The 27396-nt window shown below is 40.6% G+C and overlaps 1 protein-coding gene across 1 annotated transcript in view; it reads right to left on the bottom strand.

The window, feature by feature from the left end:
* Positions 1-10899: 10899 nt before the first annotated feature.
* The window catches only part of LOC146618254 (kinase suppressor of Ras 1-like), a 61459-nt gene continuing 44962 nt past the window's right edge, over positions 10900-27396 (bottom strand). The window contains exons 5-21 of the mRNA XM_085371588.1: positions 26577-26973; positions 26197-26360; positions 26011-26077; positions 22988-23071; positions 22827-22888; positions 21424-21536; positions 21093-21267; positions 20260-20314; positions 18160-18205; positions 16791-17042; positions 16498-16694; positions 16201-16297; positions 15730-15863; positions 15507-15638; positions 14969-15104; positions 13400-13530; positions 10900-12764 (exon numbers count right to left, since the gene is read on the bottom strand). Coding sequence (XP_085227714.1) covers positions 12683-12764; positions 13400-13530; positions 14969-15104; positions 15507-15638; positions 15730-15863; positions 16201-16297; positions 16498-16694; positions 16791-17042; positions 18160-18205; positions 20260-20314; positions 21093-21267; positions 21424-21536; positions 22827-22888; positions 22988-23071; positions 26011-26077; positions 26197-26360; positions 26577-26973 — 2324 coding nt within the window. The 3' untranslated portion in view covers positions 10900-12682. The remainder of the gene's footprint in view (positions 12765-13399; positions 13531-14968; positions 15105-15506; positions 15639-15729; positions 15864-16200; positions 16298-16497; positions 16695-16790; positions 17043-18159; positions 18206-20259; positions 20315-21092; positions 21268-21423; positions 21537-22826; positions 22889-22987; positions 23072-26010; positions 26078-26196; positions 26361-26576; positions 26974-27396) is intronic.

Raw genomic sequence — 27396 nt, forward strand, 5'->3', positions numbered from 1 at the left:
GCTATGGATAGCGGGGGTGAAGACTGAGCTATGGGTGACTGAACTTGAGATGAAAGTGATGGTGGTGGAGTTGGTGACTGGGCTACAGGCGGCTGCTGAGCAGGAAACACTGGACACTCAGCTGAAGGCGGCTGCTGATCAGCTAACTGAGCTGAAGGCAGCTGCTGATCCCGTGAGCTCCGCCAGCAGCCAGCTGTGCCAGAGTGACCGAGCCCCAGGCCGAGAGGCCAAGGGCACCCCACCCCCGAAGTGGCCTGAGTGAGCCCCAGGCTCCAGGCCCCAACAAGCAGCTGCCAGGAGTGAGCCGGTGCGTACCTGGACGTCCATCCCCGGACACAAAGAACCACCAACGCACCGATGTCTGAGGTCGTCTGCCACTGGCAGGGGAAGTGGTGGGGGGAGATAGGCCTCCATACATTAGAGGGCCTGAGATGTCCCCAGAGAGGTAGCGTCTGATACCCAACCTGACATATAGACACAGACAAACAGGCACACACAGATACAGACATCCATTCCCACCCTCATGCTCTCATATGCACTTACTCAACACTCACCCAACGTGGAGACAGACATAAAGAGACACTGTACACACAATCACACTCCCCAAGCGTACTCTAAGCGCCAGGTCCAGGTACCCTTGCCCCTGGAGGGGGAAACTGCACCCAGACCCAGGTAGTGTTACCCTTTTCCCTGGGGTGGAGAGAAACAGACGGCCCTGGCTCGGCAGCAGCAGGGAGACCCCAGACCTCAATCGGACGGCCAACTCCTCCTCCTAGCCCCCCCCGCTCCAATAGGCAGCAGAGAATGGGGGTGTGTGAAGACTCCAAACCTCCCTCCGCCTGCTCATATGTAGTGTTGATACATGTGTGTTCTAAGGTGCATTTAAAACCAGTTGCACAGTTGTTGATATCATACAAAGAAGAACACAAATTATTTGCTTCATTCTAAGGTTTTTTTTATGGTGCAGATATATTTATTTCACAAATTCCAACTGGGCGATGGCTGTTTCTCGACTGGCGCTAGACTTCAGTGTACCATCAGAAGAGCTGAGATTGCGGGTTCCAATATACTCTGCATTGACTGATGCCCCCAGAACTCCAAACCAATGGAACGGGATATATGACTAAGTAACTTGTAAATGGTGAAAACATAATACCAACAACAAGTTGCTAAATGGTCGGACTATAGGCTTTATAAATATATATACATATCAGCATACACACACAGGAGGAAGTGATTGAAAAACATGAATTAGGCTAAACTCATTGGGGTGGGGAAAAGCAATAACACTCTATTTGAGCACTCAGTTATTCCTTATTACAAACTTCAGTCACACACACGCGCGCCAACAGGAAGCCTCCTCAACCTAAACATGGCAGACTTTAACCTAAAAATGCAGCCTGGTCCCAGTGTAAGGACCTCCAGGACCTCCACAGCAGCCAGCAGTTGGCACTCACATTAAAATAAATAAATAATACATTTAAAAAATGTAGAGTCTAGAAAAGAAAGTGTTTTATCGTCTCTCCCTGGAAAAAAGATTTTCACCCCAACGACACCTTTACATAGATATACAAAGGACAACAATAATACATGTTATCAGCAGCATAATTATTATTATTAGTGTTATTATTATATATCTGGTCCCAATAAAAGTCCTGCTACTCATGATGTACTTAGAACCAAAGAAGGGGGAAAGGCCTCAAAAATGCAAAAGGATGTTGCTGCTGTAAACCACTTCCTGCTAAACTGTCATGCATGAATTGCAGCTTCACTATTATAATCTGATCTTATAGGAAGTGGAATATAGAAATAATGGAGCAGCCGTGAGAGCGCAGAGGAGTATTCTTGAGTCATGAGTAAATGAGTCGTATCCGTTTCCCTCAGCAATAACATCCGATTTAACTAGTGGTGTGCGATACTGCATATTTTGGTATCGATCCGATACCAAGTAAATTCGGGCCAGTATCGCCGATACCAATACCAATACGATACTGTTCAATAAATAAGGTGGATGCCTCATTGAATTGCTAAATCACAATTAATTTTCATGACCTTAAGTGTTTTTTGTGATGTTTCCTTTGGTATTATTAATTAGTTAAAACCCAGGACATAATTAGGAGAAATAATTTATTTATAATTAAATAAAAAATGTTTTATTATTGTGGTGGCTCGTGGTTTGCGATGCTGCTGCAGGTGAGATGGACTCACCTTCACTGCATCTACAATCATGCCTCACCGGCTTAAAACCTGTGCGCTGCTTGTAGTGTTGTTGTTTTTGGTGTTGATGTGTACAGCTGGCAGCAGGAGGGCTGCAGCTGTTGAATGTAGGCTACTGTTACAGCAACCGGGTGATCACTGTAAGGGTGGACAGCTCGGGGTGAGCCGGAGGCTGGCGCGCCAGCGGGACCTGCCAAGCTGGAGATGGAGGTCGAGGTGCGCAAGGTGTGCTGGGGTCCTGCCTGAGGACGGCGTGCTGTCCGCTTCGGCACGCAGGCTGCATGGTCCTGCGTGCTGGCCATCTGCCCAGCTGCCTCTGAGCCCTGGCTCACTTCCACTCCTGCTGCGCCGCCGCTGCTTGGCATATGGGTGGCCATCAGGCCACCTTCCGGGCTTCCGCTGGAGGCGCGGGCGACCGCCAGAGTGGACACTTCCCCGTCGCTGAGCCGGGGCATGGGGCACCGATTCCCTCGCCTGCTCGCGGGGTGGGGTGAAGCGGGCGATGGGGGTATGTGGCAGGGCGTGTTCTGCGATGCCGCTGCAGGTTTGGTGGTGGTGATGTGTACGGCTGCCAGCGGGAGAGCTGCAGCCATTGAATGTACTGTTACAGCAACCGTGTGATTATTGTAAGAATAAATGATGCAGCGAAGCATGAAAATGCCATCGGGTCTGCCGTGGTGGCGATCTTTTTTGTTGTTAATATTAAGTGCACGCAAACCAGTAAACAAATTAAAACAAATACTGTTGATAAACTATAATACAAAAATTACAATTAAAATCCTGCTGACACAGGAGCGTCGAGTCCAGCGACCTGGCTGTTTCGTCTTTGCCGAAAGCACAGCATAGCAAACAAGCAGAACTCAAAGTAAAGAATCGATCTAACCAGACTAGTATCGATCCGATACTGATCCCGATCCGCCCACCACTAGTTTCCAGGCTTTGTGTTCAGGTTTTGCTGGGAACCAGTGTTCTTGTTTTATGCTCAATTACTTTTGGTTAATAGGCTCAGACTGGTCAAATGTAGATTTGGTTAAATATGTAAACAGCACAAAATATATATTACTCTTCTTATATGTCAGTTAAGATAAGTACTTGGAATGTTAAAGGGTCCAACAATGTGGTGAAAAAAAGAGTCTATTCTAAATTCTCTGAAGAAAGATTTGATTCACATTCCTTTTTTGCAAGAAACCCCAGATGATGAACATAAAAAATACTGTAGAGAATGGGTTGGTCAAATTTTTTTTACATCCTACTCCACAAATAAAAGGGGGGTTATTACTCTTATACACAAAAATCTTCCCTTCACTGTTACAGCCACTCACAAGGACAATGAAGAAGATATATTTTGGTTAAAGGGATGTTGCATGGGGTAACTGCTCTCCAAGGTAATATATGCGCCGAATGCACAGGATGACGAGTTTTACACAATATTATTTAGTCAATTAGTGGACATGGACTGTGCTAATATAATATTAGTGGGTGACTTTAACTGTGTTTTATGCCCAAAAATGGATAAACTTCCCCCACAATTTACTTTGACAAAAAATTCCAAAGCCCTTTGGCAAATTGTAAATGAGCTTGACCTTGTGGACGTCTGGCGACACTATAATCCACTATGTAAAGAGTACACTTTCCACTCTAACCCTCACTTGTCAGCATCTTGTATAGATTATATTTTTATGTCCAAGTGTATCAGTCAGTTAGTTCAGCAGGTAAATATTGGTCATATAGGCCTCTCTGACCACACTCCTGTGGTCCTAACCATTCAACCCATGAGACATATTGAGCGCTCCATGTCTTGGAAGATGAGCACACTGTCCATTTTAGATGAGAAATTTATACATTTCATAACAATTATGTATTTTGTTTTGGACTCTTGGTGCTCCTTGTGTTTTGTTTGGTTTCGTTCCCTCCGTCCTGGTCCCCCGCCTCCCGCCCTGGGTGGGTTGTTTTCGTTTTTTCTTGTTTTTTGGTTCTCGGGTTTGGGCTGTCAGGAGCCAGCCCTTGAGGGGGGGTGATGTTATTTCACAACTTATCTTATCAAATGGCTCATCAACTGAGGATCATCAAGCTATTAACAACTATTTTAGAGAGTTTTATGCTAAATTATATTCCTCAGATTCAGCACCATCTCAAAATAAGTTTGACGCTTTTTTCCCCAATCTGAATATTCCTATAATTGACTCTGACTCGAAAGAACAATTGGAACAAAGTCTGACACTGGAAGAAATTAAAAATGCAATAATGTCCCTTCAGAGTGGAAAAGCCCCTGGTCCGGACGGGTTGCCAACAGATTTTTATAAGAAATTTATGGACAAACTTGCCCCTCTTCTTCTCTTGGTTTACACAGAAGCAATAGAGAATAACATTCTTCCGCCTACGTTTCGGCAGGCATCTATTACACTCTTATTAAAGAAGAATAAGGACCCCCGAGATTGCTCATCCTGTAGACCAATCAGCTTAACAAACTGTGATGGCAAAGTGTTCTCAAAAGCCATTGCACTCCGACTTGAGAAAATTCTTCCTCATATTATTTCAGGGGACCAGACTGGGTTTGTCCAGGGTAGACAATCCTATTTTAACCTGAGACGATTGTTTAAACTTTATTTTATAGGTTATTCAAAGGTCACCATCCCCCCAGACTGCTCCAAAACAGACCAAAATGGTCTACGTTTTTAGTCTTTCGTTTGTGCTGATTTGTGCAGGTAAAATTATCGTTTGTGCTGCTACGGTTTCTGACATATATTGATTTTAATTCTTACGGCCTACGCTATATAACAACAATCTCTGTGACAGTGAGTTTCAGCAGCTGTGGCGTTATGCACTTTTATAGAAGACTGTCCAGTTTTTTTTAGGCTTGCTGTGTATTTATGAATGTTTTGTGTGTTTCAGTACATTTTAATAAACCCATTTCGTCAGTGGAAAGGTTGATATTTCTGTTACCAGTGCAGAAACGTACACAAGGTAGGCTAAAGTTTTTATTTTTTTCTGCAGAAAACACTGAGTTACATGTGAAGTGATTTAGTTTGTCTGTATGATTTTGTTTTTAATTATCTATGTTCATTATCAGGGGTGGTTCTATATGGCGTTATTTTTGTGCCACTATTCTGAGCGCACATACAAAAAATTTGAGCGCACATAAAAAAGAATTTCAGGTGCAAGTGTTGCTTTTTTTTTTTAACACTTTATTTGTAGTTTTCCAATTATCATACATGGCATTCTTATTATTTTACAGATAACCACAAAACGACAATCCCCACAGATCATAAAGACAGATAATACCAAGACAGGAAAAGGGAAACAAACAAACAAAAACACACACACTCACACACACACACACACACACACACAAAGGGCGGTGCACCTCTCAATTGTTTTTACAGGACTGTTCTAGGGCAAACAAAAACATTCAAGGTTCCAGTTCCAGACCACGTAGATTGTTGACGTATGTTAACAGAGGGTCCCATTTTGTGTGGAATTTGCTGATGGATCCGTTTTTCCAGTTTGACATTTTGCATAACATCCCTTATCTAGTGGTGGTGTGATGGAGCAGTAGTAGACTTCCATTTAAATAAAATCAGGCGTTTCGCTAATAATGACAAAAAGGCAATGACCCTCTCTGTAAATGGGCAGAGGGAACAGAAGTCGCTATACCAGAGAAAAAACCAAAAAATTGCCACCAAGGGGAAGGCGAGATGTTATAGGCGTAGGCTTTAGAGATGACTTCAAAAAATGATGACCAGGAAGGAGCAATTTTCAGACAGGACCAAAACATATGAAGGGAAGTAGCTGGAGTCTGTGCATCTATCACAAGATGGGTCTATGTTCGGAAATATTTTTGCTAGTTAAGCTTTTGAAAAATGAAACCTGTGCAACACTTTGAATTGTATCAGGGAGTGTCTTGGACATATAGAAGACGAATGGATCCTGGTAAGAGCCATATCCCATTCTTCGTCAGACAGCTGGGCACCCAAATCATTCTCCCACTGTTCTTGAATGTATGAAATAGACAGGTTACAACTATCCATAATATGTGAGTAAATAAATGATATTCTGCCTTTTTTCATCTCATTGACCCTTAGTATAGAATCCAAACAGGAAGGAGGGGGGAAAGTAGGAAAATTAGCAACCTTTTTACGTATAAAATCTCTGATTTGCAAGTATTGCAAAAAAATGGTTATTAGTCAGACCAAATATCCTAGATAGTTGTTCAAAGCTAGCAAACGTATCATTAATATACATATCCTCAATACTGTGAATGCCCCTGTCGTACCAAATTTTGAAGCCATTGTCCATTAAGAATGGTTGAAAAAGATGGTTACGTATTATTGGAGAGTGAATAGAAATACTCTGAATACCCAGATGTTTTTTAAACTGATTTACAATGCGTAGCGATTGAGTAACAATTATGTTATCTTTAACATTATTAACTAGAGGTGGTAGGGGTGCACAGAGTAAAGCTGGGAGTGAATGTGGCCTGCTTGTGACCCTTTCAATCTGTAGCCATGCAGGGATCTGATCATTCCAGTCCTTTAGCCATAAAGAGATGGTATTGAGATTCGCCGCCCAATAATATGTGTGCAGGTTTGGCAGTGAGAGCAGACCTATATTTTTTGGTCTTTCCATAAATTATTTTCTTATACGAGACATTTTATTATTCCATATAAATGAAGACACCATTCGATTAAATGAGTGGGGGGGGGGAGTAGAGTCCAATCTGTCTTCCTATACTTCTGCCAATCTGGTGATTCTGCTGGCTGGGAGTCGGGAGGGAAAAGAGTTCAGCAGTCTCACAGCCTGGTGAATGAAGCTGTTGGTGAGCCTGGTAGTGCGGGAGTGGAGACTTCTGTATCTCTTTCCAGAGGGCAGGAGGCTGAACAGATAGTGCGCGGGGTGGGTTGCATCGTTGACAATTGTGATGGCTTTGCGGGTGAGGCGAGTGGTGTAAACGTCTTGCAGGGAGGGGAGTGGTACACCAACTATCCTCTCAGCTGTTCTCACAATGCGTTGTAGAGCTTTCCTGTTATAGTCAGTGCAGCTACCGCCCCACACAGTGATGCAGCTGGAGAGGATACTTTCAATAGTGCCTCTGTAGAATGTAGTCAGGATGGGTGGTGGAGCACTTGCCTGCTTGAGTTTGCGCAGGAAGTAGAGGCGCTGTTGTGCTTTCTTGGCCAGTGATGCTGTGTTGGTGGTCCAGGAGAGGTCCTCACTGATGTGCACCCCCAGGAACTTGGTGCTGCTCACCCTCTCCACCGCAGCGCCGTCGATGGTCAATGGGGGGTGACAGGTGTGGCCTCTCTAGAAGTTGACAATAATCTCCTTGGTCTTACTGACATTTAGCAGGAGGTTGTTGTCTCTGCACCACGTGGTCAGGAGCTCAACCTCTTTCCTGTAGTGGGTCTCATCGCCCTTGGTGATGAGCCCCACCAGCGTTGTGTCCTCCTCAAACTTCACAAGGTGGTTGGAGCTGTAGGTTGGTGTGCAGTCATGTGTCAACAGGGTGAAGAGCAGAGGACTGAGCACACAGCCTTGTGGAGCCCCCGTGCTCAGGGTGATGCTGTTTGAGACCTTGTTGCCCACTCGCACCGCTTGAGGCCTCTGGCTGAGGAAATCCAGCAGCCAGTTGCAGAGGGAGGTGCTGAGGCCCAGTCTGTCCAGTTTACAGATGAGTTGTTGTGGTATTATGGTGTTGAATGCTGAGCTAAAGTCTATGAACAGCATTCTCACATATGAGTCTTTCTTGTCCAGATGAGTTAGGGCTGGGTGGAGGGCAGAGCAGATTGCATCCTCTGTGGATCGTTTCGCTCTGTATGCGAACTGGTGTGGGTCCAGGGTGGGAGGTAGGGTGGATTTGAAGTGTGACATGACTAGTCGTTCAAAGCACTTCATAATAATGGGTGTCAGTGCCACGGGGCGGTAGTCATTGAAACAGGCTGGGGATGGTTTCTTTGGCACAGGTATGATGGTGGCAGTCTTGAAGCATGATGGAACAGTGGCTTGCCTCAGGGAGGTGTTAAAGATGTCTGTGAAGACATTCTTCAGCTCCTCTGCGCAGTCTTTCAGCACACTACCAGGGATGTTATCTGGACCCGCTGCTTTCCGGGCGTTGGTGGTGATGAGTGTCCTCTTCACGCTGGCAGCAGACAGGCACAGAGGCTGGTCGTGTGGAGGTGGTGGTGTTTTCTGTGGGCGTGTGTTGTTCTGTGCTTCAAATCGTGCAAAGAAGCTGTTCAGGTTGTTGAGCAGAGTGGTGTCGCTCTCACAGCTACGCGCTACAGGCTTGTAGTCTGTAATAGCCTGGATGCCTTGCCATAGGCTTCTTGCGTCCTTGCTATCATTGAAGTGGGAGGTTATCTTGTGTGTGTAGTCCTGTTTCGCTTTCCTGATGCCACGGGACAGGTTGGCTCTCGCTGTTCTCAGGCCTATTTCATCCCCAGCTCTGAAGGCCTTGTCTCTGGCCTTCAGCAGCCTGTGGACATCTCCTGTTAGCCATGGCTTCCGGTTGGCTCGAGTTGTGATACTTTTCACTTGTGTTACATCATCAATGCATTTGGTGATGTATGAGCTCACCGTGTCTGTGTACTCCTCGATGTCTATGATGTTATTGTAGGTGGCTGCTTCCTTGAATATGTCCCAATCAGTTGACCCAAAGCAGTCTTGAAGAGCAGAGGTGGCCTCCTGTGGCCACACTCTTATCTCTTTCATAACAGGTTTGATAACCTTCACTCTCTGTCTGTATGCTGGCATTAGCATAACAGTGAGGTGATCAGAGGTGCCGATGTGGGGGAGGGGGATGGCTTTGTATGCTCCTTTTTCCTGTGTGTAGACCAAGTCCAATATGTTGTCTCCCCTTGTTGGAAAATGTACATGCTGATGAAACTTTGGGAGAACAGTTTTAAGATCAGCATGATTAAAGTCTCCTGCGAGGATGATGAAACCGTCTGGGTGTGCTGTTTGTTGCTCACTGATGGCCTGATACAGTTCGTTCAGCGCCGCATTTCTATCGCTGTTGTTGCTAGATGGAGGTATATAGGTAGCGACCAACAAGATCGAACTTACCTCCCTGGGCAAATAGAAAGGGCGACACTTCACGATCATGAACTCCGCCAGTGATGAGCAGTGTTTGCGTACTACAGTGGCATCACGACACCACTCGTCACGGATGTAAACACAGACCCCGCCACCTCGGGTCTTGCCTCCGTCTACGGGAGCCCTCTGTGAAGAACAAAGGGTTCTGATGAGGTACCGTTGGTATAGACTGAAGCAGTCCAATTAGTGTAAATGAGCTTGATACAATGAATAAAGTTAGGACCAAAACCAAACCTCCAAAGTGTGTGAAAACGATAATCCCACTCAATCCGATCGAACGCCTTTTTGGCGTTAAGTAAGTAAGTAAGTAAGTAAACTTTATTTATTAAGCGCTTTTCGCAGACAGGCAATCACAAAGCGCTGTACACAAATATTAAAATATTAAAATAAACAATAAAATCAATAGACATTATATACAATGTAAAAAATCAAATGTAAATAATGTAAAAAAAATAAAATAAAATATGTAGATCAACAAAAGGCTTGTTTGAACAGAAGAGTTTTTAACTGTTTTTTAAAAGAATCCACAGAGTCAAGCAAACGTAATTGTAGTGGTAAACTGTTCCACAGCCTTGGTGCAACAGACTGAAAGGCTCTGTCCCCTTTTGTCTTCAATCGTGTACGGGGAACAACTAAGAGACTCTGAGTCTGTGAGCGGAGATGACGAGCAGCAGTGTATTTTAAAAGAAGCTTGGATAAGTAATCTGGAGCCTGGCCATTTAGTGCTCTGTATGTTAAAACAAGAATTTTAAAGCGAATTCTAAACTCTATTGGGAGCCAATGTAAAGAATATAAGATGGGAGTGATGTGAACACGCTTGGTAGAGCGAGTTAGTAATCTGGCTGCTGCGTTAAGCGATATTACTGCTTCTGGGGATGGAGTATCAGCCTCAGTATAGATGATATTAATATCTCAAAAACCAAAGCAGCACAAATGATAATTGTACCTGCACAAATCTGCAAAAACGAAGCACTAACCGCTCTAATGCCTCTCTTAACGCCTATTTGCTTTTACTTTTCATGTTGGTGGGGCGTCAGCTTCACTCTGGCTAAAAAATCCCCTCTTGCCCCCTCCAGGCGGTCTTTATCCTTCAAGTTCAGGTCCTCTACCAGAGGCCTGGGAGCTTGAAGGTCCTGCGCAATATCTTTTTATTTTCCTAGGACTGCGCTCTTCTGGACAGAGATCTGCAATGCTGTTCCTGGGATCTGCTGGAGCCACTAGCTTGCGGGTCACTGCACTGAGTACTCCGATTACCACTGGGACCACCGTTACCTTCACCCTCCAGATCTTCTCTTCTCTGAACCCTTAGTACTTCTCCAGCTTCTCGTGCTCCTTCTTCCTGATGTTGCTACGGCCCTCTTCTTCTGCATCTCTACCACCACTATGTCCAGTTGGTAGTGTAGATTCATTTAAAATAAATGTATGGCTATTTTTACAAACACTGTTATAAAATAGTGAACACCAAGTCACTTATCAAAATATCAAGTTTAATGTCTTAAATTGTTCAGACAAAAAGCCTTGAAAGTATCAACAAAAAACAGAAAAATGGAAACAAGAAAAGGAAAACAATCCACCAACAACAGTCTCATACATAAATATAGTACCAACAAAAACATTTTAAAACTCAACCCTTGCACAAACATGTATAAAATACAACATGCAGTAAAATACTGTATTTACATATATGCATTAGTTCAATTTTCTCATCATAAATTGGGCTTTGCCCTACTGGTGAAACCATTACATACAAACACTTTTGGTGAATGTACAGCCTGAGGAAAGAAAACTCACAAACACAACAGCCATGTCTTGCTCACTAATGCAAATTGCGCAAGGGTGCACTGCTTCTTGTCACAATCTTCCTTATATTATAATGAAAACATTCTTTCTATTACTGTGCTTCCGCTTACTGTTGTCCTATAAGAAGTTAAAGTAGACCGATAACTTGTATCTCTTCTTATATCCCACTGTGGGTGGTATCACTCAGTGGTTTGCCCTCTGATAAATTAATGATGACTAATCAGGTGGCAGTGTGTGACAGCTGCATTCTGTCAAGTGTTGTTGGAGCACTGCAGTGTCTTTCTATCGTGGTTTCGATACCACAACATTCGTCATCTATTCATAACTACTTAGCTATTTCATAGCTTCAGGGAATCTTATAAAATTGCAACAGAAGTAAAAAAAGCAAAGTTGTTATTTTGAGGGAATCGCTTTTCCAAGGGTCAGTTCAATCATCTTTATCTTTCATTGTGCCAAAGTGGAACATAAATAGTAACTCATATCTGTCTGTGATATTTATTACTTCGGTAGAGAGGTAAATGATTTCCATGGTGCCTTTTGCACTACAGTGAACTCAGTCTGGGCAAACACTTTCAGTTTTGGAGATATATTATGAATCAAAGAGGCAGAAATTCCACATTAGAACAGTGGCAGACTGAGAGACTGTTTGAGTCAGACTGTTAATGCTAAAATTATTTCTATATTCATATTCTTCAGTGTGTAGAAAATTTGTAAAAAACAAAACAACAACAACAACAAAAAACAAACAAACCAAAAAGCAATTTCTGCAAAGAGCTGTCGGTTTCTCTCCACTAGATGTCACTAGATTACAGCCAACTGAATTTTGTTTTCTTCTCTTCCAATTCAAGTACCTAATGGTAGCTATGGTGGCTGCTGTAGGACAATAAACTCTGGAAAAAACTAAATCAACAACTCAAGATTAGAAGAAGATTAGAAGAAATCTGCACTGATGTATTTTATTGGACTAATTCTAAGTTTATGAGACTGCATCATAATTACATAATAATCAATGTATATTTATAAGCACAACACTTTTTTTATTAAGTAACTTAAAAAATTACTGGGTGTATATTGGGAACTGACCCTTTGAAAGTAAACTCTGGTGGAACCCTTGAAGTAAATTGTATTTTAAATTAACTAAGAGCTGAAACCAGCAGCTCTTAGTTAACTATGCAGATAACTCAAACAGCCATGAGACTATGCCTACACTCACATTTAAACATATATAAGAAGAATTACATTCACTGAAGGTTGGGAGTTAGAAATGTGGGGGGAAGTAGGCACACAGGTTAATCAAGGGAAAAGAGATAAAGATGAAAGCAAAGCATTTTTAAACCCAGGTATTATGATGTCACTGTTTTCAGTGGTGTCCGAAATTACTTCCTCATTTACTTATAATCTATAATCTTCATTCATCTCATTCAACTCGTGAGCAGAAGTGACATCCCTGACAGAACTTAAAAGGTTTCATCTGCTGGTTTTCATCTAGAATACAAATTTTGGCTGGTGCATGCATAATATCCGATCTTATAGGAAATCTGTCAGAGCTGCATCTTTCATATCATATTTTCAGTCAATTTAACAAGCTCTCACTGCCTGACTTAGTGATATGCTGATGGCAGTGATGTCTCAGGCATTCATGATTTTCCAGTGTCCTTAACCAAAATAGGAGTGGACCCAGGAGACAAACAGGAATGTTGGAAAACAAGTAAGCAAATAGAAAGAAAGGAAACAAGATCATAGATAAAGATGGAAATGCAGGACCCAAAGGAAGCCGTCAGGAGATGAGGCACAACAGGAACAGGCCAAGGTGAATCAGGCAACATCCAGAGAAGAGGAAGTTGAAGACAGAAGAAAAAGAGAAATGCGGTACATTACAGACTGTGATCAACACTATCACGTATCAGAAGAAAAAGTAAAGATAGTGCCTAATTTGCCAAAGTAGAAAAAATGCATTTACTTGATACATTATTCATTCGTTCCTCAAAACAAAACAGTAGTCACATTAAAAACAGTCTAAGTATGTACATATATATCATTTGATCATCAGCAGGCCAGCTTTACATTTTTCACATTTCTTTAAAAAACACTATTTACAGCATTTTTGTTGACTGATGGTGTAATGGTTCCTCTTAGCTTCATAAAATTTCAAATTTTTCTGAAATGAAAATGTAGATTTTGATGAGCAATGACTAAAATAAATAGGTAAACATTTTGAATGTTGATGTTATATAGTGTAGTGGGTTGGTTCACCCAGATTATGAATTTACTGTCACTCCATGACACTTACTCTGTTGTTTTCCAGTGTCCAGGGTGAGAAAGCCTGCGGTTGAGTTTAGGGAGTCTGTCCAGCATGCCTGCTAGCTGGGTGAAAGGTGGCCTGTCATCTGCCGTAAGGGACCAGCAGGCAGACAGGATCTCCTGTTGGGATGGTAGGTAACAGATAGAACATGGTGATTGGTTGGTAATCAAATTTTAATCAATATGAAAATAATAATAATATAATCAATATTAATACTTTTAATACTTTACACGTGTTGCTATCCAGAAGATGCCTTTTAAGAAAAGATTTTTCTTATTTCAAGACAATGCTAAACAAAATTTGTTGAGAACTGAAAACATTTGATGCATGGTGATGAAACTGAAATTTTACAAATTTATGCCTTTGCTTTCTTTCTTTTCTTTTCTTTACTTTTCTTTTTGATGTCCTCCGAAACCTGAGTTGCTGCTTCAGCTACCGCCTGAACCACATTTAGTTTGGCCTTTTGGTACCCATCAGCTTCCTCTGAAGTCCTACAGGCTAATCCAACCTGATAGGACTCCTTTTTCAGCTTGATGGCCCCATCACCACCACGAAAGCCATCAACCACTTAGGAGCAACAGCTTGAAACAAGTCCTTAGCGGACGAATTTCGCCCTGAGTTCCAAAAGCCTATGGAAGCTGTAGGGCTGTCTTGGTTGACACGGCTCTACAAACATCGCATAGAATTCTGGGGTGGTGCCTCTATACTGGCAGACTGGGGTGGCGGTTCCTATCTTTAGGATTGGGAACCAGAAGGTGTACTCCAGTTACAGTTACAGCAGTTACACTCCTCAGCCTCCCTGGAAAGGTCAACGCTATGGCACTGGAAAGAAGAGCTTGTCTGTTAGTTAAACCTAGGATACAGGAGGAACAGTGAAGATTTCATCCTGGTTGCAGAACACTGTACAAGCTCTTCAAACTCTTAAATATATTTGGAGGCAGGTGAGAGTTTGCCCAATGAGTCTACGTGTTTTTTGCAGACTTGGAGAAAGCTTTTTCCTGCATCCCTTGGAGTGCTCTCTGAGGGCCGTCTGGTCCGTAACTATGAGCCATTTGGTCTCTGTACAACTGTTGGTCTGCCTTACTGGCAATAAGCCAGAGTTGTTCCCCGTGGGTGTTGAACTCAGCTAGGCCTGAATTAGACCAGACCAGTGGTGAAAGTAACAGCTACATAGCCCATGCGTATCCTAGAACCGGATGTTGATGTAGTGGAGAAGTACAAGTAGCTGGGTGTAACATCAACAACAGTCTAAACTGGGAGACCAGCACAGAAGCTGTATAAATCACACTGAACAACTCTACAATACAACTGTGTGGCAAGGAAAGATGTGTTCGGTGTTTTATTTCTACCATTCGCTCTTACAACACTAGTAATGTCATTATGCTGTGCTGTGTTGATGTTGAAATGCAATACTTATGATTATTATGATGATTATTATTAATACTGCTGTTACATCAACAGCATTTCCCACATTAGGAACAAAGAAAATATATATTGTAAATTGTTGACAGTTACCAACAGGGTCAGTTTTTTCGTAGACATGATCTTCAGACTCACCGTGACCTCCTTGCCCAGATTGGACTCTAACAGCACATTCTTAATGCCTTCATTACGACCCACTAGCCAGATTATAGTTTCCACAGGCTGGTTGGTAATTGGCCAGTCTCGCATCTGCAGCTCATACCAGATTGTGCTGGAAATGACACAAGATCCTTTCATGTACTACATTATTTTACATTTTCTTACATCATGTGCTCAAATATGCAACATGGAGCATGAATAAAATAGAAACAAAGGTTTTAAAAAACTGTGTGCAGTTCTAGCTAAAAGTCGCACATCATGTCTGGATAGCTGAATTTATGGTTCTACAAAAACAACTTTACTATGTTAGCTGGCAACAGTAAAAATCCTGATTTAACTTCGAGAAAACCAAACAATTAAACAATTGTTATGTACCACAGAAAACACAAAAACAAGCTAATATAAAATTATAACAAAGTAAAGGTTAAGAACCTAAAAGGCAGAACTGCATAATATAAACTATAGCTTCAATATCACATTAATAGTTTCTAGTATAAATGGCACTAGTCAATACCCAAAAGCATAAATATCAGCAGCTTTGGAGAAAGGCAGCTGGTCCTCATCAACCTCTGGGCTCAATTTTCGAACAATTTCTGGAGCCAGGTAGCAGATCCAGCCCTGTGGTATCCGCAGCACATTCTTTCTTCTAAACACAGAAACACAGAGAAGAATAATTAGGAGAAAAAACACGGCTCACCATAAATTTATTGCCTAGATGCAGTTTCTTTCACTCTTACCTGCCTTCTTGTACCACACCAGACATTCCAAACAGGCCAAAGTCTGTAATCACCACCTTGTTTGTGTCATAGAACACATTCTTGGACTTCAGATCCTTGTGAACGATGCCTTTAGCATGAAGATAACCCATTCCCTGCAACAAACAAAGATTTTCTGAACAAAAGATATTCCTACATTCACAAAAAGAAAATGAAGACGACCCAACAGTAGATATTTTTAGTTTATATGTTTAAAGCCTCGTTGTGTAGATTTTTATTTTACGTGTGACACTAAACTTTTTCAAATCGTGGCACTGGGGATGAGGGGAAGCACCAAAACATGCTGAAGTGCAGCATATTTCAATCTTGACATTGTATCCAAAACAGTACATTTTCCTACTTGTTATATAATGTACATAGTGTATGTTTGGCATTTCTTGGCTACAATTCCATCTTATTTATCAACCAATATAATATGCAGGTATTACTTACCTTAACGATTTCCTGTGCAATCTGTCTGGTTTTATTTATGTCCAGCAGGTGACCTCTTTCTCTTACAACAGAATACAGAGTCAGACCCTTACAGAAACTGCAGAGGAAACACATGCAGTATGGTTACAAAATAAACATCACATCACAAAAAGTCAAAAAAGCAGCAAACAACTTTTTGTATAGAACTTTATATACAACAGTGCACATATGCACTTGTGGTTGGAACTGCACTTGAAATGGGAGGAAGCCAGCACGAGTGACAATGCAGTGTTTAGGTGAGCAGTCATGCAGCAGTACCTGGTGATAATAGCAAGATGAGGAGGAGCCATGCATGCACCCATGAACAGGATGACGTTCTCGTGCCTGGTCTGCCTGTAGTTCATAACCTCTTTTTTGAAGACTTTCAGATGATCCTGATTGTTGCCATCAATCTCTAGAAGGCGAATGGCCACCTCACCATGCCAGCGACCTTTATGCACCTTACCCCAGCGACCCTGGACATAAAGCCAAAATTTAAATTAATAATAATGTTTTTTCTTTTCATTTTTTGAACAGGATTTTATATTTCTACAATACAAATCTGCTTTCACCTTTCCAATAAGCTCTCCCAGCTGTAGTTGCTCATACGGGATGTCCCACTCCTGGAGGTAGACACTGGTCTGGCTGACCTTACGAGAGATGGGGACCCCAGAACGGCCAACAGCCTGACGGCGGCATATAGAAGAGGGTAGATCATCCAGACCATCTTCATCATACTCTTCCTTGGAATAACTCTTTTTTGTGTCAGTCTGGTCAGCTTCTTCTTTATCCATAGCTGTGTAATCTTCCTCTCCTTCCTCTTCCTGTAACACATGGCAGAAGAATGAAAGTGAACACTGATGTTAAACACTTTGATATCTATTACTGGAAATAGCAGCACTTGGTATACAAATGTGAAATAGGTATTGCAGTCTTGTAATTCTCCATTCAGACCAAAAGTGTTTTGGATAGTTATACAATTCTTGTGGTTGCTGGAAGAAATATTTGATGGAATAAATAACATCCATCAGTATGAAGAGTATGAAAAGATTGCTCCACTGGGATGCTGCTGCCTTTTAGCCTGGAAAGTTCATCGTCATTAGGAGGAAATGTTTACCAATATCTTCAAAGATAATGGCAGGCAGGAAATGAGCTTAAGTTAAATAAAGAAATATAATAAACCCAACTAAACATCCCAGCAAATCCATTACAGGCTAGACCTCAATCCAATAGAGATACTGTGAAATAACCTCATATAGACAGTCACACTGGGTGTTGAATGAATCAGCTGGATCTGAAGCAGTTCTGCGAGGAATAAAAACGTCCCGAACACTGGGTAGGTCTGATGTTAATATAGCCAACACATCATTTAATGTTTCCACCAAAAAAGTACTGCCTAATGGGAATGTTCAATACAGGACCTCTGGTTATGGCTGTAGGATCATTAATGAGAAGACACGAGGATGGGTCTCTAACAAAGTACTAAATACAAGGTCTGAATATTTGGAATAGGATAATAGAAATGGAACAGTTTTTAATACATTAACAAAGCAGCCAAAAACTTGCTTTTGCTGAAGTATTGTGTGTAGATTTGTGAGACAAGAATGAATTGAATCGTTTGAACAAAAGGCTGAAAAATAACAAAATTTGGAACATTTGAAAGAAGCTGAAAAGTTACCAAATGGATGTCAGTGCCAGAAAAAAAGGAACATGCTTTAGCACAGTGCATTGGCAAGTACTGTAAACCAAAGGAAAATGACATGAGTAAAATATACATGTAATGGAGACAAACCAGCAAATCACATCCTTTTCCCTTCATCTTTTTAATTTAATATACTGCAATCCAATCCAATCAGATTTTATTTATAAAGCACTTTAAAATACCCAACACAGGACCAAAGTGCTGTACAGAAAATAAGTTATGTGGCTTCTATTACTCACCAATCCCTGTTCTGTGGCTGTTATTTGTGTCTCAGTAATCACCATCCTGAAACCAAAGAAATTAACAAGAATTCACCAAAATTTGTAACTAATTAATTTATCTTTAGAATAACTACATTTGGAAACTTGCTGAGAGCTACTGGCTGCCAAAACGGCTCCTCTTTCTCCTCTTTCCATGTCCCGGCATTGTGCTGGGCAGCAAAACTATTTTGTTCCAAAGCCTGCTGGAGCCTTATTTTATAGAGTTTGCATGTGAGGCTTTTATCAAGGTGCTCCAATCCAAAAACACCGGCCCGCATAAAGAACTATATTGTCAGTGGCTGGGTCTCTGACCCAGCATTTTGAGTGTTTTTTGGTAAATTTGTATTTTCTTAGAATAATATGTGTAGTTCTGGTGTTGCATTATTAGTTAGGTTTTAGTTGAGCCTATTCTAGTTTAGGTCCATCTATGTCCTCTTCTGTAAGTCTGTTCTGGTTTCCTTTATGTAGTCTGCCATGTATTTCGTGTCAGCATATTTCATGTTGTCTAGTTGGTGCTGTCGTTTCTACGTCTGTGTTTCCTGTTGTATTTTGAAGGTCTGGCGTTTCCTCGTTGAATGTGCTTAGTTTTACACTTCCCCTCTGGTGTCACTATGTTCATTTGTGTCATGTGATTCCACTTCCCCTGATCACCCCTTTAGTCTGCGTGTTCCATTCTCTTTGTCAGAACGTCTGTGTTTCCACGTCTAGTCATAATCATAGAACTCATAGTAATCTTAGTTGTCACCGTTATCATGTTTGATCAGAATTTTCAGTTAGTTTTCCCAGAATGGGTTCCAGTTTAGTTGTCGTTCTTGTTTTGGGCTCTTTTCATGTCTACCAGTCTGAATAAAACAGCTCGCTTTTTGTTCAAGGCTCTGCTCCGTCTCCCCCTATGTCCGCACCTCATTTTCACACTCTCGCAGTCAGCTCCTGCTGACCGTGACATATATGAACAAATGGCTTACAGTGTAAGTGCCCTAAAGCTAGAAAAATGTGATGTAAGATTCGACTTTATTCTCCTGCAAGGAGGCAGACCCAGGAATGGAGTTTCCTAAAACCACAAATAAAGGTGGTCAGTATTTTGATAGGATGTAATATCAGCAGAAACTCAGATGCCATTTGTTTCCAACTCATGTTATCTTATGAGTTTTACAAATTCAAGAAAATTTTGTAAATAAACTATTTTTTAGGTTTTAGTTTATGTTTTACAAAAACATTAACAATAATAATTTTGAATATCACCATAAATACTATTTATGTACAGTGTGTGCTCTCTACATAGCAATACTGGATTTTTTTTTAAAAAGAGTTTAAAAGAAAAACCGCAGTGATATACAGGTCAATCTAACAATACTTTTTAAAAAAATCTTAAAATTTGCGTTGCTCTGGTGGATAAAGAGAGTGACTCACTGTGTCAATATAAAAAGAGGAGGAAGGCTGTAAAACCTTGCAAAAGAGTCCAATGCAAGTCAATGTCATTGAAGCTCACCTCTCTTTAATGACAGATGGTGAGTTGTCGAAGATATCCTCAAATTTTCTGCCAGTTAGTGCTGCCATTTTTGCTGTTGTTAGGTGCTGCTAACTTGTGTTAGTGAAACTTTCTTTTTAGTGGAACAAACACTTCAATCAGCTGTTGTTCACACAGCTCATAGTAAACTGGAAAGGGGAGGGTCGCATGTCTAATCTCGTGACAATAAGCAATTGTGACAATATTGGGGATAAATAAGTATGTTTATGTACACGTAAGCTTTCATGTGTTAGAGACTTCGATTGAGGTAAGGAGGAAGAGGATGAGGGGGAAATAAGGAAGGAGAGAGAGCAGCGGTGGAGGAGGAGAAAGAAAGAGAAAGGAGAAATATCAAACTATACCTACAAATGTTAAATGCTAACATACAGTTTGAAAGAGCCATTTGTGAACTTTAAAGTAATTTAGAAAGTGTACTATGTAAGTGGACTGTTTGGTAAAGCACTGCTACTGTTTGAATTCCTACCAAATCTGACTTGAACTCATGATAGTAAGTATATGAATGAAATAAAAGTGCATCATTGGATCGCTACATGAATGTTGTATTCTCTTACCCAGACTCATTGTGACTGCCAGAATGCTGAACGCTGCATGTGGAGGCAGGAACATCTGTTGGAAAACTCAGCTTGAGAGCATTGCACTACTACAAAACTACTTATCATCATTCCAAATTGATGCTTGGATACTTGCAGTACATGACATGAGGACAAAGGATGTTAAATCCAACATAGTTTGAAGCTGTCAAACTATCACGTTTGAGCATTTAAAAATGTTTTTAACCAGTTTGACAATAAAACACTTTACAACAATTCTTTGAATGGTTCAAAGACAGATCACGATGCTCACATGCTCAATCATTCACTTGACACTTTTAAACATGAAAAACTGGTTTTGCCATGCAGCCCAGTTTTAAAATCAAAGTTGGTTATTCTCAAAAATCTACATAAAAACAGAGTACACTGATTTTCATATCATTTTAAACTTATTTGGAATAACTCACCAAATATTTTTTTAATCATATATTTTTTTAATCAATGTTTTTTTTAAACACAAAAGGTGCAGTTTAAGGTATACCTCGAATTCTCCAGCGTTTTTTTTACAACTGAAGAAGCCTCTTTGATGAGAATTGAAACATCTTCATAAATTAAAGATGTCCAGCTGTCATCTTTTTTTCAAGCTCTTAAGACTCACAGGGCTGTAAACATTCCCCTAGTCCCACATCTCAACAAAGTCTTCCTGACAACAAATGAGGCCTTATTTTCCACAAAAACACACTTTTCACTTTTGTTAGAGATGTAATTTCTACAACTTTAATGTTTAATTGAATTTATAGTTAAATATATCGTTTCTAAGAGTGAAACAATGCTGTCTTTATTATGTTGCATACCTGGGAAGTTGAAGCGGTTGTCCCAGGAGCTCTGTGGTGATGGGTTAGGTGGGGGGGTGGCACTTACGCTTGAAGGGTTACTCTGCTGGAAATGTGCTGGAGAGGAAGGTGTGGAAGAGGTGGCTGATGACGGGTTACTGCTGGATTCCAGCTGGTTAATACTGGGGACAGGGTCCTCCAAACACACAAGGAGTCCATTATTTCAATTATTTCACATTATTTATTTCTTGCACACTGATCTCAACAATCTTCTCCATTTCAGTATTGAAGAATAGAAAGAGCTAGAGCAGACCTGAATGAGATATAACACATATTAGAAAACTGCACTTACCCTTTTGGTTAGTGCCTTTGGTAAGGTGCCAAACTGCACTGAGACTTCGGCTGTGTGATCAATCCGATTGTTGATGTCTGATGGTACCGATTCTGCCCTACGCATCCTTGGCACTACCGGTCAGATAAAAATACAAGCTTTGAGCTTAAAATATTTTCAAAACTTTACAATTCCTAAAATAAAATAAACAGGCCCTAACATGTTAGATTCTTGCTGATACTATCCTGCCCATTATAATACCCTTCCTAATATGCTACTAGTGTAACTGTCAAAGCTAAAGGGAGTCCATTACAAAATTAATAGCATTGTTGCCAGTAATCGCTAGACTTGAATCACCTGGATGATTTGTCTACAGACATTACTAAGTACTGTCATGTGCCCTCATCTTCCCTTCCTTCCCCAGGCTGGGTTTGCATCTCCTCTCGAGGTCCATGTTGTAGTGTAGAGCGGCACCAGTTGTGACCTGGCAAACCCTTTGTTACTGATTTCTAAGAACTACAACTGACCACAAAGAAAAATATAATTTCCATAACAATTTTCCTAAAACTACAAGTTGTAGGATATTTTCCCACTTATAGAACTGAAAAAAAAAAACCTGTATACCCACTTTTATCTAACATATTTTCCCTTACCAAAACCCCCACATTTCAATAGAGTTATAAAACAAATCAGTGGTAATCCCAGTATGTTTACGAATTCACTAGATAACAGACTAACACTTTTTTTTTTTTACTCTCCTTTACTCATAGAATTGAGCAAATGATCAAGGACTGCTGGCTTGTAGGTAGCTAAATTTAAGTGGACTGGCTTTTATTTAGCACTATTCTACTCTATCCAAGTACTTAAAGCATTTATACAGCATGCCTCATTCACCCATTCATACATGTACTTTTTTTCTACGCAAGTGCGTAGAAAAAACTTTCCACCCCCCCACCTAACTTTCACACACATTTACACTCGGCTGACTGTATCAGAGAGCAACTTGGGATTAGTATCTTGCCCAGTGATATTTGGCATGTAGACTGGAGTATACAGGGACAGAACCACCAACCTTCTGATTAAGGATGACCTGCTCTACCTCCTGAGCTACAGCCCCACCCATTTCTGAGCTCTGGATAACAGTTTCATCACAGTCAGGACTTTTCATACTGATATATGTGCGGCTGTGAGTAAGCACATAACTATTTGCCTGCACTGCTGTGCATGTGTTGCACATGCATGAAATGGACCAGGTAGTAAGTGAACATAGGTGAGGATGACCAACCGGTCACTGGTCAGGGCCACGAATGCTGGAAATTGGCTCGTTCCAATCTCTAACCAGTCTAACCAGATTTCTAATGTAGTCTTTAACACCACTAGACCAGTAAAGTCACACATCACTAAATTATTTTAATGTTGCTTACATGTAGCAAATGATATCCGACATGAAGGTGCATCTTTGGTACACTTGTTATGGCACTTTAACCTGTGAGGAGAAGAATACTCTAAATAGTACACTAAAGAAGTCATGACAAGTTGTACTGCAGTCTGACAGAGTGCACCAACTTATCTTTACAGTTCTTACTTGCAGTGTTTACACTTGACACCAAACATCATGCTCTTAGAACAAACTTGACATGTTTGGGAGAGCCAGGACTTAGTCGAAAACCTGCAAAAGAGAAGGAGAACAAATATGACAAATATATTGAGAAATATGTTTAAGAATTTAGTCAGGTGATAATAGATGACTAAAACCCTAGCCTTAAATTTTGTGACTGTATATCTAAATGTAGAATTTTAACTTAATAATAATTTCATTTAGAATGACTGACAGTGTAAAGTCATATAGTAACTTCTGCATGCTGTGAATACAAAGGAATTCAGGAAAGAACAAAAAACATCTTGTTCATCAAGCTGTTCTTAGAGCTTTTTTTTTCTTAAGCTAAAAAACTTAAATTTCTCCTGATGAAGCCAAAGGCCTGATCACAGGTTCAAATATCATTTCAGTCTGCTAATAAGAATAACATTTCATATGTAAAAAGGAGTATAGTATTACATGTAGTACAGAGGATAGTATATCCAGTATAGTACAGTATGAAATAAACATACTATATGTTTACATAAAATTTCACTCAAATTGGACTCAAAGGCTATTTCATGGGCATTCATGGGCTATTCCTTCATTCCTTCAGATAAAATCAAGATCAACCTCGACCAGACTGACAGCAAGAAAAAAAGTATGGAGAAGGTGTGAAAGGGCTCATGAACCAAAGCATACCACATCATCTGTAACACGGCAGAGGCCGTGTGATGGCATGTGCGTGCATGGCTGCCAGTGGCACTTGGAAACCCGTGTTTATTGATGATGTGACACAGGACAGAAGCAGCCGAATGAATTCTGAGGTGCTCAGAGACATACTGTCTGTTCAAATCCAGCTAGATGGACAATGACCCAAAACATATAGCCAAAGCAAGCCAGGGGTTTATTAAAGGAAAGGAGATGAATATTCTTGAATGGCCACCTGATCTTAACCCAATTGAGCATGATTTCACTTGCTGAAGACAGAAAGGCAACAGCAACTGAAAGCTGCTGCAGTAAAGGCCTGGCAGAGCATTAAAAAGGAGGAAATACAGCATCTGGCGATGTACGTGATTGCCAGCAAAGGGTTTTCAACCAAGTATTAGCCATTGTAAGTAATTTATTCAATTACTTTTAAACCCCTGAAATTAAGGGATTGTTTTAAAAAATGTTCTAGTTCCTCACATTGTTATGCAATCTTTTTGTTTAACCCACTGAATTAAATCTGAAAGCCTGCACTTCAACTGCATTTGAGTTGTTTCATTTAAAATCCACGGTGGCGATGTACAGAACTAAAACTAGAGAATGGGTTTCCTGAAATAATGCAGAGTGAATACTGACAGCTGAAAGGTTTGAGTTAGATTTTTATAATTGCTCAATCTTGTACAGCAGTGTGTACACTGAATATGCTGACTCATTCACATGAAAGCCAAACTGCAGAACTGTTGAAAGCTGAAGTTCACACAGAAGAAGTTTCAAAGTAGCCAAACGTCTTTACAATGTACACTAGAAAAAGCTAATGACAAAAGAAAATTTAGAATCATCAAATAAATCGGAATGAATATTGAAAGCTGATATTTTTTAAATCACGTGAAGAGTTGTCTTATGTGTTTTAAACATCTAAACCCAAGAATCTTAAAATCTTGAAAGAAAAAGCAGAATATCTGCATGTCTACTCTAATCTGCTGTGTGTGCAGATCAATGACTTCTTCTCAAACAGGAAGTCAGTAAAATAAAGTCGAATGGACGGCAGCATCTTGTCAGAGGACAGTGTGACAAACACTTTAATCGAGGGTTCGTCAGCATCTTCTTAGCAGAGGTGGTGACATGCCACATTCTGCTTTTGTTGCTTCCTTTCAAACAGGAAGTCAGTGACCCACCTGAAAGTGGAGCTAAAGTTCACAAAAAGTAGCCTGTCATAAGATCCTGCAGAGTCCAGATTCTCTTTCACAAAAGGGCTTATTCAAATCTTTGGAAAGTCATCAACTGACACTAACCTGCTGAGTGTGTGTGTGTGTGTGTGTGTGTGTGTGTGTGTGTGTGTGTGTGTGTGTCTCTCTCTCTGCAGGTAAAATAGTTGTTAATCTTAAACTGTTTTGTGAGTTTTATTTTCAGACCAGGTCCATGTTAGCGGGGAGATACAGACAGACATTATATTAGGTTAGATTAGTTGAAATGTGGGAGAATCCACTACAGACAGGCAAATGGTTTCAGCTCTAATATCCAGCCAGAAAAGATGATTCAAAAAGTCATCTACTGACCCCAACTTCCCAGATTTGAACCACCTATCTGCTGAAGACAAATCCACCAATAAAAAATAAGCCTGGAGTTAACTGGCCAATCAGAACGCTTTATCCAGTTACTACTGCCATACTGTTACTCTGTGGCAAATTCCTGTCAGATTTCTCTCGGTGCACTGGTTGAAAAACTGCTTCTAAATCCAAAACCGTAATGCCTAAAAAAATAATAATAATTTTTTAAAACTAAAAAAAAAAAATACAGAAGATGGAATGATAATAATCATAATAAAGATTAGGCTAACAACAATACTGTGAATGGTTATCTGCATTCACACTTGCACAAAGATTATGCAGATGATATCACTGATATCAAGATGATATCAATTTATTGATAAATGAATGTCAAAAGTTTTATGTTTTTAGTTCACTTTAGCTTCAGTTTCCAGATTTTATGTTTTGAAAATGTGTAATTTTAGTTTAGTTTACATTTTTGTGTTAGCCGTTTGTTTTTATATTCTAAGTGGTATCTCAAAAAAAGCCTAATATGTTTTAAGAACTACTGTACAGACAGACCACTTCATGTCATGTAAACATCCCAGACTCGACATGCACCAATTCCTCCTGATAGCTGTTGTGTTAACATTTCCTGTTTATTTTATTTGGCTTAAGTTAGATGCTCAAAATATTGTTTCAGTTAGTTTTCGAAACACATTATGTAAAATGCATCACCTGCAGTGGCCATAACATAACATGTGATAACTAGAAGTTTTTTTCAAACTGGTTACTGACCTGTGGGTTACAGCCAGGCCAATGTCTCTTCTTATTGTATGGGGGGAACTTCTCTGCATGGCTAGATCTGTGAAGAATATTAGAAACCAGCATATCAAAAGAAGAGATTCTGTCAAATTGATACAGAGAAGGGCCAAAAGTCTATGTGAACAGAAATCCACTCCGGTAGCTTTTATAGAAACTCACTGTCCAGTAAGATGGGGGCGACGGGCATCATGTATGGAGCTGAGGCTGGGACAGGGCCAGGTGTTTGGGCAGACGGCAAAGGTGATCTTAGACCTGAATCTTCAGAACTGATCCCAGAGCCGTTGATCTGAATAGCAGCCAACACTTTCTTCTTCTTACAGGCCCTGCAAAGACACCGACAAATTTGTAAATTCTATGGTGAAACCTCCTTACACTATAAATGTGATTCATGAATTACACTATAAGGATAGACAAAATGATTTTTTAAATTAGTTTTCACAATTGTGGAGATAAGAAATTGATTCAGGAAAGTACATAGAAATCTTCCTGTCAAAGTAGAGCTGAAAATGTATGACTGCAGAATTCCTTCTAAAACCTACTTGCGTGTCCCAGGATCCTCGTTGCGGTTGGTCGGCTGTGAGTCATGACTCTTGTTTTTCGTCAGTGCAATATTGGGAAGCAGTTGCAACAGTTTGCGAGAGGGTGGTGGTGGTGTGTGGGAGGACTTGAACGTGTGGGTCTTTGAGACCTGTGTTAGCGAAGGGGTGCTTGATTCCAAAGAGAACGGATCACTCATGTTCTCAGCTGGTACAGTTGGTCCTTGGTCATCTGAACAGGGTACCACTGATATAGAGATGGAGCGGCCATGATTGCTGTTGGGTTTTAATGAGGTAAAAGGGCTACCAGAGCTTAAAGAGGGTCTAATAGGAGAAAAGGGACTGCTGTCCTGTTGTGACTCAGAACTGCAGGAGCCTGAGTTATGCCTCAGATCACCTCCTAGAATTAAACACAATTTGGATCATTACTTGTGAAATACAATCAGTCTGATCAAACTTTTAACACCTCTGTAGGAGCTGAAAATTATACTGTATTATTTAGTGCCAATCCTCATTTCTTTATAACACTTTTTTCTGTATTTTTTTAAAGTGGTCATCAGCAATAGTCCTTTCAGATTTCTGTCTAAAGTTTTTCTTTTGACAGTGGCTGTTTCTTCACTCATTGTCAGTTCACTCCCTGTACCTGACCATTTTCCAAGAAGCATTTGTTTTGTTTGTTCAGCAACCTGAGACTGGCCTGTGAATTACTGAATGGATAAAACAGTTTTTTGTCCAAACATAACAGGCAACCTAGCAAAAAACTTTTTTAAAATTTGAATCTTTTTAATTTTAATGTAATATAATGTAATCTTTCATTCACACA

Source organism: Diplotaxodon limnothrissa, linkage group LG14 (genome assembly GCF_057381915.1).
Source record: "Diplotaxodon limnothrissa isolate DT_005_m linkage group LG14, D_limnothrissa_male_GT1.1, whole genome shotgun sequence".
Classification (NCBI taxonomy): domain Eukaryota; kingdom Metazoa; phylum Chordata; class Actinopteri; order Cichliformes; family Cichlidae; genus Diplotaxodon; species Diplotaxodon limnothrissa.